Below are 13,280 nucleotides of genomic sequence, written 5' to 3' on the forward strand. Positions count from 1 at the left end.
CCGTTATTAACTCTACCTCAAAGATATTACAATATATATATCGGGTGTGATTATATATGTATTATCAAACACACAAATCGAAACAAGTTCAAACAAACAATTAAGAAGGAAATACTTTCATGGCACAAGCAAAATCAACACAAGTACAAACACGAGTAAAATACATTTGTCGAGTGACGTCAACAATCATGTTGATAAGCTTCTTCAACAAATACTGTATAAAAGCAGTGATACTATCGAACAAAATTGCATTGCGCTCACAGCTAAAAACTGGGGGGGGGGACAACCAGAACCCAGACTATGATAGGTATATCACGAGTATAGTATAAACTTTCAAAAATATGTAATAGTTTCAATTAATTTTGTTACTCAATGAACTGGGAAAGCTTAGGCCCCCAAGCCCCGGGCTAGATAAGCCTCTGATTGCACTACATGTACGAATTTTCACTCTAGCGCTTTAAAATTGAAATGCAATAAACATATCTCCTCCACCCTTGTAAGTAATTTATTACATTTATAAAGCACTCACAAAAACGAAGTGATTCGTAAATAAATAAACTCGGAGGTGACGCTAAATTTGCAATAAGTAGATATCATATAAGAACAACAAAATCTTGGATAGCTTAGCTACATAGACCTAATTCTGAAGTTAGTCAACCTATTTATGTGTGTGTGTGTGAATGCTCTGTCTACAATAGAGAAAGAAAGTGAAGAAGAGGAATACTTGGATCTTGCGCAGAATGTCTTCGGGCTCAACCTAGCTCCGCACGGTGCAAGCTATTCTGGGTACAAAGAGAGGAAAACGGACAAGGCATATTGAGATTTTTGCTCCTGAGATATTTCTTTTCTGAGATATTTGTTGCGTAGGTTTGTATAGTTCAAGTGGGCTCCATTCAGTAGAGCCCGCTCGGTTTGTTAGTACAACTTTCACACTGTGGAAGGCGCTGATAATCATGCTCCACGCTCGAAAAACAAGATCGTCATCGGAAAGTTCGGTATTCTGTTAATCAAAGGACAGTTTAAACAAATGAATGGATGATTTTTTAAACTAATATTAATCTAACACAATTACAAAAATATAGGAAAGTTGTAGCCCGATAGCTCTAGTCAGAAACCGCTACTCAACCCAATGTGCCTGATAGTGCAATGATATCCAACGCAACCTCACCCAGGTTGAATATCATTCATTAAGCCCATTCTGAAACGGACATTAGTGAAACTGACAACAACGGTGTTAAGCAGGATTAAGATATTGAATGTGCCAGAGAATTCAGTAAATTTAAACAGCGTGCGTGGGTCTAAATCAATCAAACCATTCATAGTTTTCCTCGTAAGGTGGCCAATAAGGCAAATATTCATGGCCTGAAAGCTATAAACCACATGCAATGGAATACCAAGTGTAGAAAGTTGTAGCAGTTCACTGGAAGTTTATACTTAACGGTTGAAGAACCATAGCTATAAATATCATATATCTGACTGCTGATAGAAAGGCTCAAGCCATTACGTATGGAACTGTTGGTACAAACGGAAGAAAAAAATCATTGTAACGAAGTTATCCAAAAATGAAATGAAATCTTTGAGTTTTACGTCCCACGATTATGCCGGCAAGGCTAAAGGAGACGGTGATGATGAGAAGTGAATGAAATGGTGGAATGAAGAAAGTGGGAAGAAACGGGAGATCTCCGAGAAAACCCACGCACACAATACTATTTCATGATTGTGACTTACTTTTGCTACATTCGAAATTAAAGCTGAGCCACGTTCTCAAGAATATTAAAATAGGTGCTGGAAATTAGCAGAAATATGTTGTGACGAGTTATTTACAATTTGCAAATCTCTACACTTTATAGAGAAGACACGAACCGATTCGAACTGCATCACGACAAGATGTTCAACTGTACAGTCAAATTGTTGCTGGCATGACATAGATAAATGGAAGTTAGAAACAAGATTCATGCTATTTTTTTTACCGACATCTCAGTGATTCCCTCCTCCAAAGTGTTCCAATAGAAGTGGAAGAAAAAACTTCCTGTTCACTAGCACAGAGAGTCTTCTGCAGTAGAAAATGTGTTGTCCTGCAATCGCCAAGTGTAATAATCATCATTTACAACGCAATTGATTGTGAATGGGCATACCTGCGCTGTAATAGGTGAGTAAATACTTCAAAGTTCTCTACTTGAATAAGAAAAATTTATAGAGTATTGGTATGACCACAACTTGGCACATCCAACCGATTTGTGGAAACTCCTACCTACTTCAACTTTACATGCTGAAGTACTATCTATACTCCCGGATCCAATCACACGTATTAATCGCACATTTCAAACATGGGACAAGCCTTTCCTTACCCATAGAGGTTTGAGATAATGACAGTTATCCCATGCCGTAAACGTCGCCAACACCTAGCGGTCCACTTGCCGGTGAATGTCGATCGTCGGTATAACAACGGGTAGAAGAGTTGCCGCTAGTGTGCCACTGGCGGTAGGGTTTCGTCGAGTCGAAAGAGATATCTAGAGTCGGGGTGCTGAAGTTACCACTGCGTAGAAGCGAGGACTTGATTTTAGTCGCGGAGAATCGCGAGGGGCCAACACGAACTATCGCCAGTCATGTGCAAGCGGTTATTATTATATATTATTTTTTCCTTAAGAATTGTTCCTAAAGTGAGCACCAGAGGTCAAGAGTAAAACCTGCCTCTACATCATGAAGTAAAAAACCTAGAGATGAGTGCGAATAATTGTATGAATTTAGATGGCAACTTTCGCAGATCATTTGAAAGTGTACACAACTCCTCGTTTCTGTTAAAAACAGTACAACCTTCACCTTCTGTTCAACACTCAATCTGCTCTTATGCGCCATCTTGAAAACTGCTGTTTGGCGCCAAAGAAATATTCGATACTAACTTCTCGTGACATCTACCGGATTTTCCATAAACCAAATATAGGAATAGGAGTTTTCAACATTGCATCCTATTGTATGTGTAATGAACAAAACAAAATGTATGACATTTCGTGCGCCACCCTGTAGGTCGCCAACCTTTCATTTCAGTCACCTTTCTCTTAAAGTCTCTTTTGTGGTTTGCAGCAGTTTTTCTTACGTTCAGTAATGTGATGCCCTTGGAATTTGTGTAGTCACGAAATTGTGGTTGAGAGTGGTCTGTGTAAATTTAATTTCTAGACCATCTCAGTGGGAAAGGTAGATTTTCGCAGATTGCCAGTTAATCAATTCACCGAAGGATCTGAGGCAACACCTTTATTGGTAACCTTGAAGCAACGGCGTAGCGAGCGTCACAAGATTGAAGGGGGGATGAAATTTGAAATCGCCAAGTCTTAGTAAATAAAATAACCAAGTCTTGATATAAAAATTGCCAAATATTTCGAAAATCTTAGTCTCACTTTTACCAAACCTGTGGAAAACCATTACGGCAATCTTATTTCCATATTTGCCCCATTTCATGCACCGACTGAGGTACTAATACGAACAGCCCTTGTTCCGCTTTCGTTTCCAATTTCACACCTAAACGCAATATCATTATCATCACCCACAATGCACAACTGTTAATTTGACAAATCATGGCTAGGTTAGGTAATCCCCGCCAGCTAATCCTCAGGAGAACCTTTAAAGCTATAATCAGTTCTAGAAATGCATTTAAAAACTTAGAGTAAGGTACGTTATATTTACTGTTTGTGATATAGGAATATCTAATTGGCATAAATATTCAATTGAGGGGTCGAAATTGAAATTTTGACGAAACAGTATACCAGTGTCACTAATTGACCTTTGCCTTAACCACTTTTTGGTGTGGCTTGTCGTCAGATCCAAGGAGGGCAATCGCCCTCCAAGAAGAGGAAACTTTTTTATTTTAAATATAAAATAAAACCCATTGAGGGTTAGAGCTCTTAAACTTTTACAAGTAAAGAAGATTTAAAGGGAAATATCAATTTATTTCAAGATAGCAAACTATACAAAATTCTGCCAAGTATATAAAAGAACTAATAATAATTTTCAGCAACTGGGTACCTAAGAATATGTTAAACTAAAAAAGTCACTTGAACAAAACGGCATTCTTCAAATTGCGAACTAGGTATTTTAATTTGCCAACTTGTTAAGAAATTAGTAATTTTGGTGGCGGGACACTCTTAACGACGTTCCCGCCTCGAACGCTGGCTCCTTTTATAGGAGATATTTCTGCATGGGTTCATTTATGTTTGCCAAGTCATATCTTTAGCTGTGTTCATACCGATGGCTAAACCATTGTCCCAACTCTCTTTTACTATTTGGTTGTATGGAAAGTGTGCATAGCAAAGAGCTTTGATGTACCCTTCGCAATAGAATTTCACTAGCAATAACATGACACCATTGGATCCATGAATTTTCATAAACAGAACATACATGTTCTTAACCATTTTATTATGAATTCATATGTAAATACAAATTATGTGAAAACCTTATAATTAATTGAACTATAGCTAATATGACAACACTATTATATTTAAATAAAACAAAGCGATATATCAGTTTGTTTTGCATCTATAACAGAAACTACTTGAACGTAATACACGAGGGGCAGCAGAAAGTTCCAGGAATGCTATTGGAGTTTTAGCATTTGTGATGTAATCCAAATGACTCTTGTACTGTACAGTCATTAGGTTGTCTAATTACGAATTTGATAAATATTAACACGCCATAACAGGAAGTGTATGAGTAATGTAGCTGAACTGAGGAGTGTATGGTGATGAGTTAGTGTAATTTCACAGATCGAGTTTTTAGCCAAACATGAAGTTTTTATACAAATTGGCGAAAATCTCATTCAGAAAGTTTGATAGCCTTAAAAACAGTTCAGCACTATCAGATGTTTGGCTCTTTTCAAAGCTAAAAATGAGATTTTTCTGTTTCGCCAACGTATGGAAGTCGCGGTCGGAAAGAGGGATTGCCGCCGTCGACGGTGGCGGCCCGCCGGAGACAGCCGACACCCGTCCGCGGCGGCACGATGATTTACTTGTTCAAAATTCCCGACCTTTTGCCGAGGCGGCAAGTAGTCGAAAATCGTAAAATAAAATGCCCTTTGTCGACTGTTGCCGACCGTCAGAGTCAGCAAAACAGTCGGAAAGGCCTCTTTCCGACCCTCTGCCGACTCCTTATGCCGGCCTCTTTCCGACGGCGGCGCGGGCGCATTAAATGCTGATTTCCGGCTGTTTGCCGACTGCTCGGCAAGGCAACTATTCGTCGCGGTGGAAAATTGCGCGGAAAGACGCCGATATCTGGCACCATTAATCCGACCGCGGCATCTGGTCTTCATGGACAAACTGTCCGACTGTAGGCGGCAGGATCCTAATGAAGAAGAGATCAAAACTAATTCACTGGCTGAACTTCGGAAGATACCAAACGAAGCCTTTCATCGATGTTGCCACAATTGCAGGAGTGGTGGAACAAATGTATATGTTCCAAAGATGCCACTTTTGACGACAATTAAGTAAATGTGTACTTATTTTGTCATAATGAAAAGCTACAACAGAATTATGGGAACTTTCTGACTACCCCTCGCATCATTCTATTAAAAGCAGAGATCATAATTAAAAATATTACTGTGTGGGAATGTTCAATGATTACAGATCTTGAAATATGAAGCAGAGAGTTAAATGCATTAAAAGCATTTGTTTATCTGATGAAGTTGGAAATCCAATCTATGTATCTAGCAACAGGAATATATACGATAGGGTGATTAGTTGTTACACAAACTCCAGCAGGTACGTTAGATAATAAACCTGTTAACTGGCCGTGGCATAACAGGGCACTTCCATCGTCTCCCTTAAAAGAAACAGAAACAAATTACATTTTATTTTAAAGAAACATAAATATGCAAATTTACAACAAATATTCCTTACATTATATATATTTTTTACTCCACACACGCACGTCCACATGCACATAAGACATTATATTATTTACACATATTAAAACAGTCTCCGTTTCTTTGGCCAATTTACGACAGCTGATCAACAAAGACTCAAACTGATTATTGTACCGCAGTTTCCTCTGTTGCCGAATGCTGACATGTTTGATAGTTGAAAAAGTTGTGTTTCATGTATACTCTCACTAGGTGGCAGCAGGTACATTCCATGTGAAATCAACCAATGAAATGGCAAAATTTGACCCGACGATCTTAGATTTTTGTAAAAATTAATGCACAGCTTTATTACAGTGGGAGATGAAAAATCCCAAATATTACCTCTCTCCTCCTGAAAGTGTCCCCATACAGGGTGTTCAAAAATGTCAAAAAGGACATTATTTTTCAGTTACAGTGATTATTAAAAATTGTCATAAAATGGTTAATATGTGCACTAGAGACGTGGAAAAAAACATTGGAAATCTTGAAGATTTCTCTACAAGTTGCACTATATTGAAAAAATGTAAAATAAAAAATAACACTTCAAAAATTCAAATTAAGAATTGAATTTAAAATTTCGCATAGAAAAGTCCCTCTGAATTTGTTCAAAATTGTCCAGATTGTAGTTTCATATGTGTACTAAAACACCACAAAGTTGCATTTTGGGCACTCAATGGGATCCGATTCAAAATTCAACATAACCAAGCATTGCACGATATTGACCATGTGAATATATGAGTTCAGATCGATAACCATTTGCCTGGAGCAATTAGCTGCAGCATCAAAGGAATTTATATTGAATTTCATTTGTTTCTTGTATTCATTTGAATTTACACAATTATCAACCTTTTGAGTTATTTAGAGAGGTATTACGTTTCCACACAGTACTTAATACAGGTCGTTATTCTTGTTAGTCAGTATGGATGTTTCTAAATTTATGTTGGCTACATTGATACATGTCATTTTCATTCCTTTGCTTCAGGATTGCTATTACAGAACACATTATGAAAGGGAGGGATATATTTTCCTCCCTTTCACAATATTTGTATCAAATGTGTTATGAAACACAGTAACACTGCTCACAATCACTTCACACACTTTCAGCACAAACAATTAGTCAATAAGTTCTTTTTCCTATTTCAATTATCCACTTCCACATATCTGTGACAGCGTAATATTTGCGATTTTTTCATCTCCCACTGTAATAAAGCTGTACACCAATTTTTACAAAAATCTGAGGTGGTCAAGTCTGATGACTTGTTGATTTGACATGGAATGTCCCAGCATTGTCATATCCGCTGTGTTTTAGACACTGATTCCATTTCGCCTCATAACGTAATGTGTATATGCATATAATGGAGGTTACACGAGAGTAGTATGGAGCAATAAAGTTTTGTTTTCGCTTGCACCATACAGCTTCTGAAACACACGAAAAGCTCAAGCAAGCTTACGGTGAAAGTGCATTACCTCGAGCAACAAAGAATCCAAAGAAGAACGAGTTTCATGCGTTAAGCAAGGTGGATCTGCTGTTTCAACCTTTGCTGTGACACAAAGGAACATGAATACTGTTGCTGTGATTGTCCGTGAGGATCGAAGGATAACATTACGTAAACTAAGTGAAGTGTTGGGAATTTCATATGGTAGTATTTTTTTAATAATGCACAATCACCTCCATATGTCCCGTGTTTGTGCCCGTTGGGTACCCGACTGTTGACTCCGGAACAATCTTGCTTGAGCTTTCCGTATGTTTCAGAAGCTGTATAGTTCAAGCGAAAACAAAACTTTATTGTTACATACTGTTCTTCTCATGTAACCTTCATTGTATGTACTGTATATACACAACACGTTGTGAGGCGAAGTGGAAGCAGTGTCTAAAACACAGTGGATTACTCTCAACCTACCGATACGACAACGCTACCACCTAGTGAGAGTATACATGAAACACAACTATTTAACTGTCAGACGTGCCTGCATTCGGCAACAAAGGAAAATGTGGTACAATAATCAGTCTATTTCTTGATCAGCCCTCATACAATACATATATTTTGAAGCATTAACTACCGGTATTAAGTTTATAATATACCCGTTTCGCTTGTAGTAATTATACAGCCACAAATAAATAAATAAATAAATAAAATACAAAGTTCTGTGCACCAGACTAGGGATGGCCAGAACCGGTTGCTGGTGGAACCGGTTTTCGGGTCTGAACGGATCCGGTTCTAAAAGATCCGGTTCCGGAACCGGTTTTTCAGATCCAGGTCTGGAACCGGTTCTTCGGATCCAGGTCTAGAACCGGTTCTTCGGATTTAGGTCTGGAACCGGTTCTTCAGATCCAGGTCTGTAACCGGATCCGGAACCGGTTCTTAAAACCGGATCTCCAAGAACCGGTTCTGCTGGAACCGAAACTTTGTGACCATCCCTACGCTAAACCCGAGCTGCTGGCAGGCTGTGAACAGTGTGCTAGATGAAATGGAAGCGACAGGCAGGCGCCCAGGCGGCGGCAGCTTGTCTCATTTGGCTAAATAAACTGGGTAACTGACAAACTCATTGGCTAAACAGGCAAACTGGCCAACTCATTTGGCTAAACACCCACTGGTGGACCAAAATTTTTTTCTGGGGCACAAGCGGGTCTGGCGGGGAAGACACAAGCGCATGGTCCTCTTTGCATTTTTTTTTATGTTGAACTTTGTGCCTCCTTTACGGGTCTTTGGGGGCTTTCGGATCCAGGTCTGGAACCGGTTCCTAAGATCCGGTTCTGGAAGCGGGTATTCAGATCCAGATCTGGAACCGGTTCCAAAGATCCGGTTTTGAAACCGGGTTTTCAGATCCAGATCTGGAACCGGTTCCTAAGATCCGGTTCTGGAACCGGGTTTTCGGATCCAGGTCTGGAACCGGTTCCAGAACCGGTTCTGAAAACCGGATGTTCGAGAACCGGTTCTTCGCGGAACCGGTTCCACCGGAACCGGAACTTTGTGGCCATCCCTACACCAGTCCCTAGGGTATGGATTCGATGTATTTTGTTACACTGAATCCAAATTTCGAAACCCTAGAACGATTGACCGTATCAGTTTTGTTTTAGGGGCGAAAAACGAGCGATTTTAGATAGGGAGAACTCAAGTTTTTCGCCCATAAAACAAAACTGATACGGTCAATCGTTCTGGGGTTTCGAAGTTTGGATATGTGTGTGTGTATGTGACTGTGTTATTATCTAGATATTAGTTTGTATTTTATAAATAATGTATGATAAATAGTAACTCTGCAATATAAAATAATACTTGCAATAATATCTAAGTTTCTTATTCATTAAGTATGGTTTAGATGTAATTTCCATATTTTAATTAAATAAATCGGTAAGGTGTATTCTTTATTGATTAGTTCGTTTCTTCTGCCTATGACATAGATGTAGATAAGGTCATTAGTTTAAGGAAATATTAGAAGATCCATGGCATGTTATCCTTCTTAAGTATCGAAATATCAAATATGATGTTTTGTCGATTCACAGTTACAATTTCTTTGTTAATGGCTTTTGACCAGCAAGAACTTGAAGAGTAGACTAGAAGCTACGGATGCCATGAAAGCAGAGATCCTACGGATATTGGGAGGACACTATACCAATTCTTGCGGATGTAAGCAGGCCGGTAGCCAGCCCAAAAATGTAGGATGGACTCGGTAGAATTTAGGGGGCCCGATCCAACCATATTATAGTTCATATGAAAGCCTACCGTGAAAATTTTAGGGGGCCAATAAAAATTCAGAGAGGGCCCGGCCACTCTGGATACGGGCCTGGATGTAAGGTATCATGTAGATCTGTTCCTATAGACCTCTCGTATTATTCCTATAATCACATGCAATTCTAATTTACTGTCTCCTTTAGCCTAACCGGCATAATCCTTAGACGTAAAGCTTAAAGATTTCATTTCAATTCTAAGTATAACAGATTATTTTTGAAATAAAGATAATGCAGCCAAAAGTATTTTATCAATTAGATGTTTGATTACAGAAGACAGACCCAACAGTACAGGCTAGTAAACGTTACATGTGCCTTGAAAAGTTATTGAAAACAAAGATGTAGGAGTTACCCGAAATGTGTCGACAGTATCGTATATTATTCCATGGAAATAATGCAATAGACTATCTTAGAAATACTGAGTCTTTCGAGATCAAAATTCAGAATCCACTCACTGTGAGTTGAGAAAATATGAAAGCAAATTTACCTTTTTTTTAGCAACAGCATAATTCCGCCACTGTAAAATTTTTGGGAGTTTCTGGTAGAAGAAATAATGTAACCTGTATGTGTCTTTTGAAATTAACTTAGCACCATTCATGGTGTTTTGCAGAGACGAAACAAATGTTAGTCTTATGGTGCCAAATCTGGGGTATATAGTGGATGCACTGAAAACTGCCAGACACGTTCTCGCGGGCTGCGATTTGGCGTTGTCAGTGTGGTATATGACATCCTCTCTGTTGACAAGTTCCGGTCGTCTTTGTTGTACTGCTAAGTACAGTCGCGATAATTATCGATAGTACAGGTCCGAATATGTCGTTCTGCCTGGAGCTCGTGATGCACATTGCCTTTCCAATCCTACCAAACTCGCAGCATAACCTTCCTAGACATCAGTGTGGGCTTTTCTACAAACTGTGAATCTTCTCCTCCCCTCAACCACGAAATTTTTGCACATTGCTGTAGTAGATTATCCAATCTTCATCACTTGTGATCAACTACTTTAGAATTGGCTCGAGTTTGCCACGTTTCAATAGAGATAGAAATTCGTTCAAGTAAATGTTTTTGAATTAGATCGCATGGCAACCAAGCCCGTCGACCTTCCTTTTATAGCCAACTTTCTTTGAATGGTTTGATACTGCTTGTTGATAGATAGGGATTGATAATTGGCGATTTCATGACTGCTTACCTGTTGGTCATGCTTGAATTCTGTCAGAATATAATCCACTCTTGCTGTGATTGGTCGCCCACTGAGAGAAATATCTTTGATATCAAAATTTCCAGAACGAAAGCGACTGGACTATCTTTAGTCAGTTGATTTTGTTAACATATCTTGTGGCCTTTGTAAAAAGAAAATTTGCAAAAGTGGCACAGTTTTATGAAAAGTTCACTCATCAGGGCGCAATACCTGATTTCTGATTATAAGAATCCCAACACATTCTACATATTCACTACCTTCAATTGTCAGCTGTCAAATAATGGTAGGTCTGACCCGCTCGGTCTCATGTACCCTGATATCTTGGACACTAACGAAATCTCTTGTGCAAAAGGCCCAATACTTTACAAAGGCTCAAGGCTATCTGATAAATATTTTAAGGTAATTTATTCTTTATTCATTTTATTTTCGTCGGTAAATAAATTTTTTATAGAGATTCCATATAGGGAAGGGTGCACTGGGCATATGACTGGTTGCTACGAAGGCCAATCAACTCCTTGTGCTGTTATTTTTTTCTTCTCTTTAACTTCGCAACATAAATAGTTCGACATTTGTTTTATATTGCCTGTAAGTTCTCCCCAAGATAAAGACCTCCAATATGTGATGAAACAAAAAGCTTCTACCTATGGTTCAATAAACACGTTTAAAATTATATATTATCATATATTAAAATATATTACGTATAATTTAAAATAACAAAATATATTATCAAATGTCTTGCAATGTGGGAAGAATATGAAACGAAAAGCATGCCTTCATAGACTTGTCTACAACACACATGAAAACCAATTAATAATGCCTTACTTTTTGGATTTTTGCAAATGTTTCCTATGATGTACAAATTTTTGACCATTTTCCACTCTGTATATTGACCTTTCAAATCTAACATCTGCAAGGATTGTTAAGAAATTGAGATTATTTCGTGTACTGTCGGATATTCAGGTGCCCAACATAAAGAAATAAATTAAATGTCCAACGCAGAAGACTAATGTTGCCTGAAGGTGGTCAAGTTTTGAGATGGGCAGGCCATTAACTTATAAAATGTTAAAGGATGAGTATGTTAAAGGAAAATGCAAGTTAACAAAAGTGAGATCAAATTAGGCAAGGAGCCAATACAGATAAGTTCCCAATTCAACAGATTTAACTGTATATAGATGTTCAGAAGGTGAAGAATCTATAGTATATCACCTATAGGAAAAATCGAAGCAAAGAACAAGTCTCAACAAAAGTAAATCGAAAAACGTAAATTTTAAGAGTTATAATTTAGCAAGTAAATCTTGCTAAATAGAAATCGACTTTGTCGACCAAACTTGGCAGCGAAGTGGGTAATATCAAGAATTAGCGTAAGCAAAAATTGAAATTCTTGTCCATAAAGATGGGCGCAGCGGCCAAAAACCTTATTGATCAGAATAAGCCAGAACAATGTGTTGCAAGTCTGATAATTTCAGAGTTTTGTAAAACAGGTAAAAGGATGGAAAACGAAAACACATGAATAAACTCCAGGAGAAAGTAGACATCTATTAGAGGGTAGGCCTGTTATGGCCGCCATCTTGAAGTCGGCCATCTTGTATGTCCCTCGACTGTTTACATAGGAATGGATTGGGAGGCGATTCCTTATACGAAATGAAAGAAAAAAGTTCTAATAAACATGGGCCGAAAAATGCCTCCTTTCAGATTTATGATTCATTGAAAATTCGAAAAATCATTTTTTAAAACTCCCAAACTTAGAAACTATAGGACCTATCCCAAGCGCTTTAAGGAAATACACAGGAATCGGTGAAAGGAACTGTGAAAAGGAAGTTGAAGTATAGGGATACTCCTTTAAGTACTAATGATGCGTTCGTTTCGCTGGTATCGGTGAATTCTGAAACATGGATATTTAGATAGAGCATATACCAGTTTCTGTGTAATTCCTTAAGCCGCTTGGGATAGGCCCTGTAGTTTCTAAACCAGGATGTTTTGAAACGTGATATTTCGAATTTTCGGTAGTTCATAACTCTGAAAGGAGACGTTTTTCGACCCATGCTTATTAGAACTTTTTTTCTTTCACTTCGTATAAGGAACCGCCTCCGAAAGTTTGTCGGTGGAGTTACCTACCACCCTGTATATATATGTATATATATATATATATATATATATATATATATATATATATATCTTCTCACTTACTCTTAAGTGAAGCATTTCTACCTACTCAGAATCAGTCAAAAGTTAGTTGCATTGCTTAAGAATATAAAACAGGACAGAAATTTTACAATAACTTTATTTATATCGTAAAGTTCCATTCACAATCTACTTTTCAACATAATTACCTCCGTTATTTAAGCATTTGTCGAGGTGTGGTACAAGTGTCCCTGCGCCTTCTGCAAAGAAATCCAGTCCAATACCCAAAAACCATTCATAGTCCTCAGATTTCACCTCGTCATCCGAGTAATTGTCGCTTTGAAAGCTCGTCTATT

At 38.1% G+C, this 13,280-nt stretch overlaps 1 protein-coding gene across 1 annotated transcript in view; it reads right to left on the reverse strand.

Moving 5' to 3' along the window:
• Positions 1-4,154: 4,154 nt before the first annotated feature.
• The window catches only part of LOC145672845 (tryptase-like), a 113,461-nt gene continuing 104,335 nt past the window's right edge, over positions 4,155-13,280 (reverse strand). Inside the window, exon 9 of the mRNA XM_081741997.1 lies at positions 4,155-5,805. Coding sequence (XP_081598123.1) covers positions 5,656-5,805 — 150 coding nt within the window. The 3' untranslated portion in view covers positions 4,155-5,655. The remainder of the gene's footprint in view (positions 5,806-13,280) is intronic.

The sequence above is a fragment of the Thermobia domestica genome, chromosome 16, assembly GCF_964235325.1.
Source record: "Thermobia domestica chromosome 16, izTheDome1.hap1.1, whole genome shotgun sequence".
NCBI classification, from domain to species: Eukaryota; Metazoa; Arthropoda; class Insecta; order Zygentoma; family Lepismatidae; genus Thermobia; species Thermobia domestica.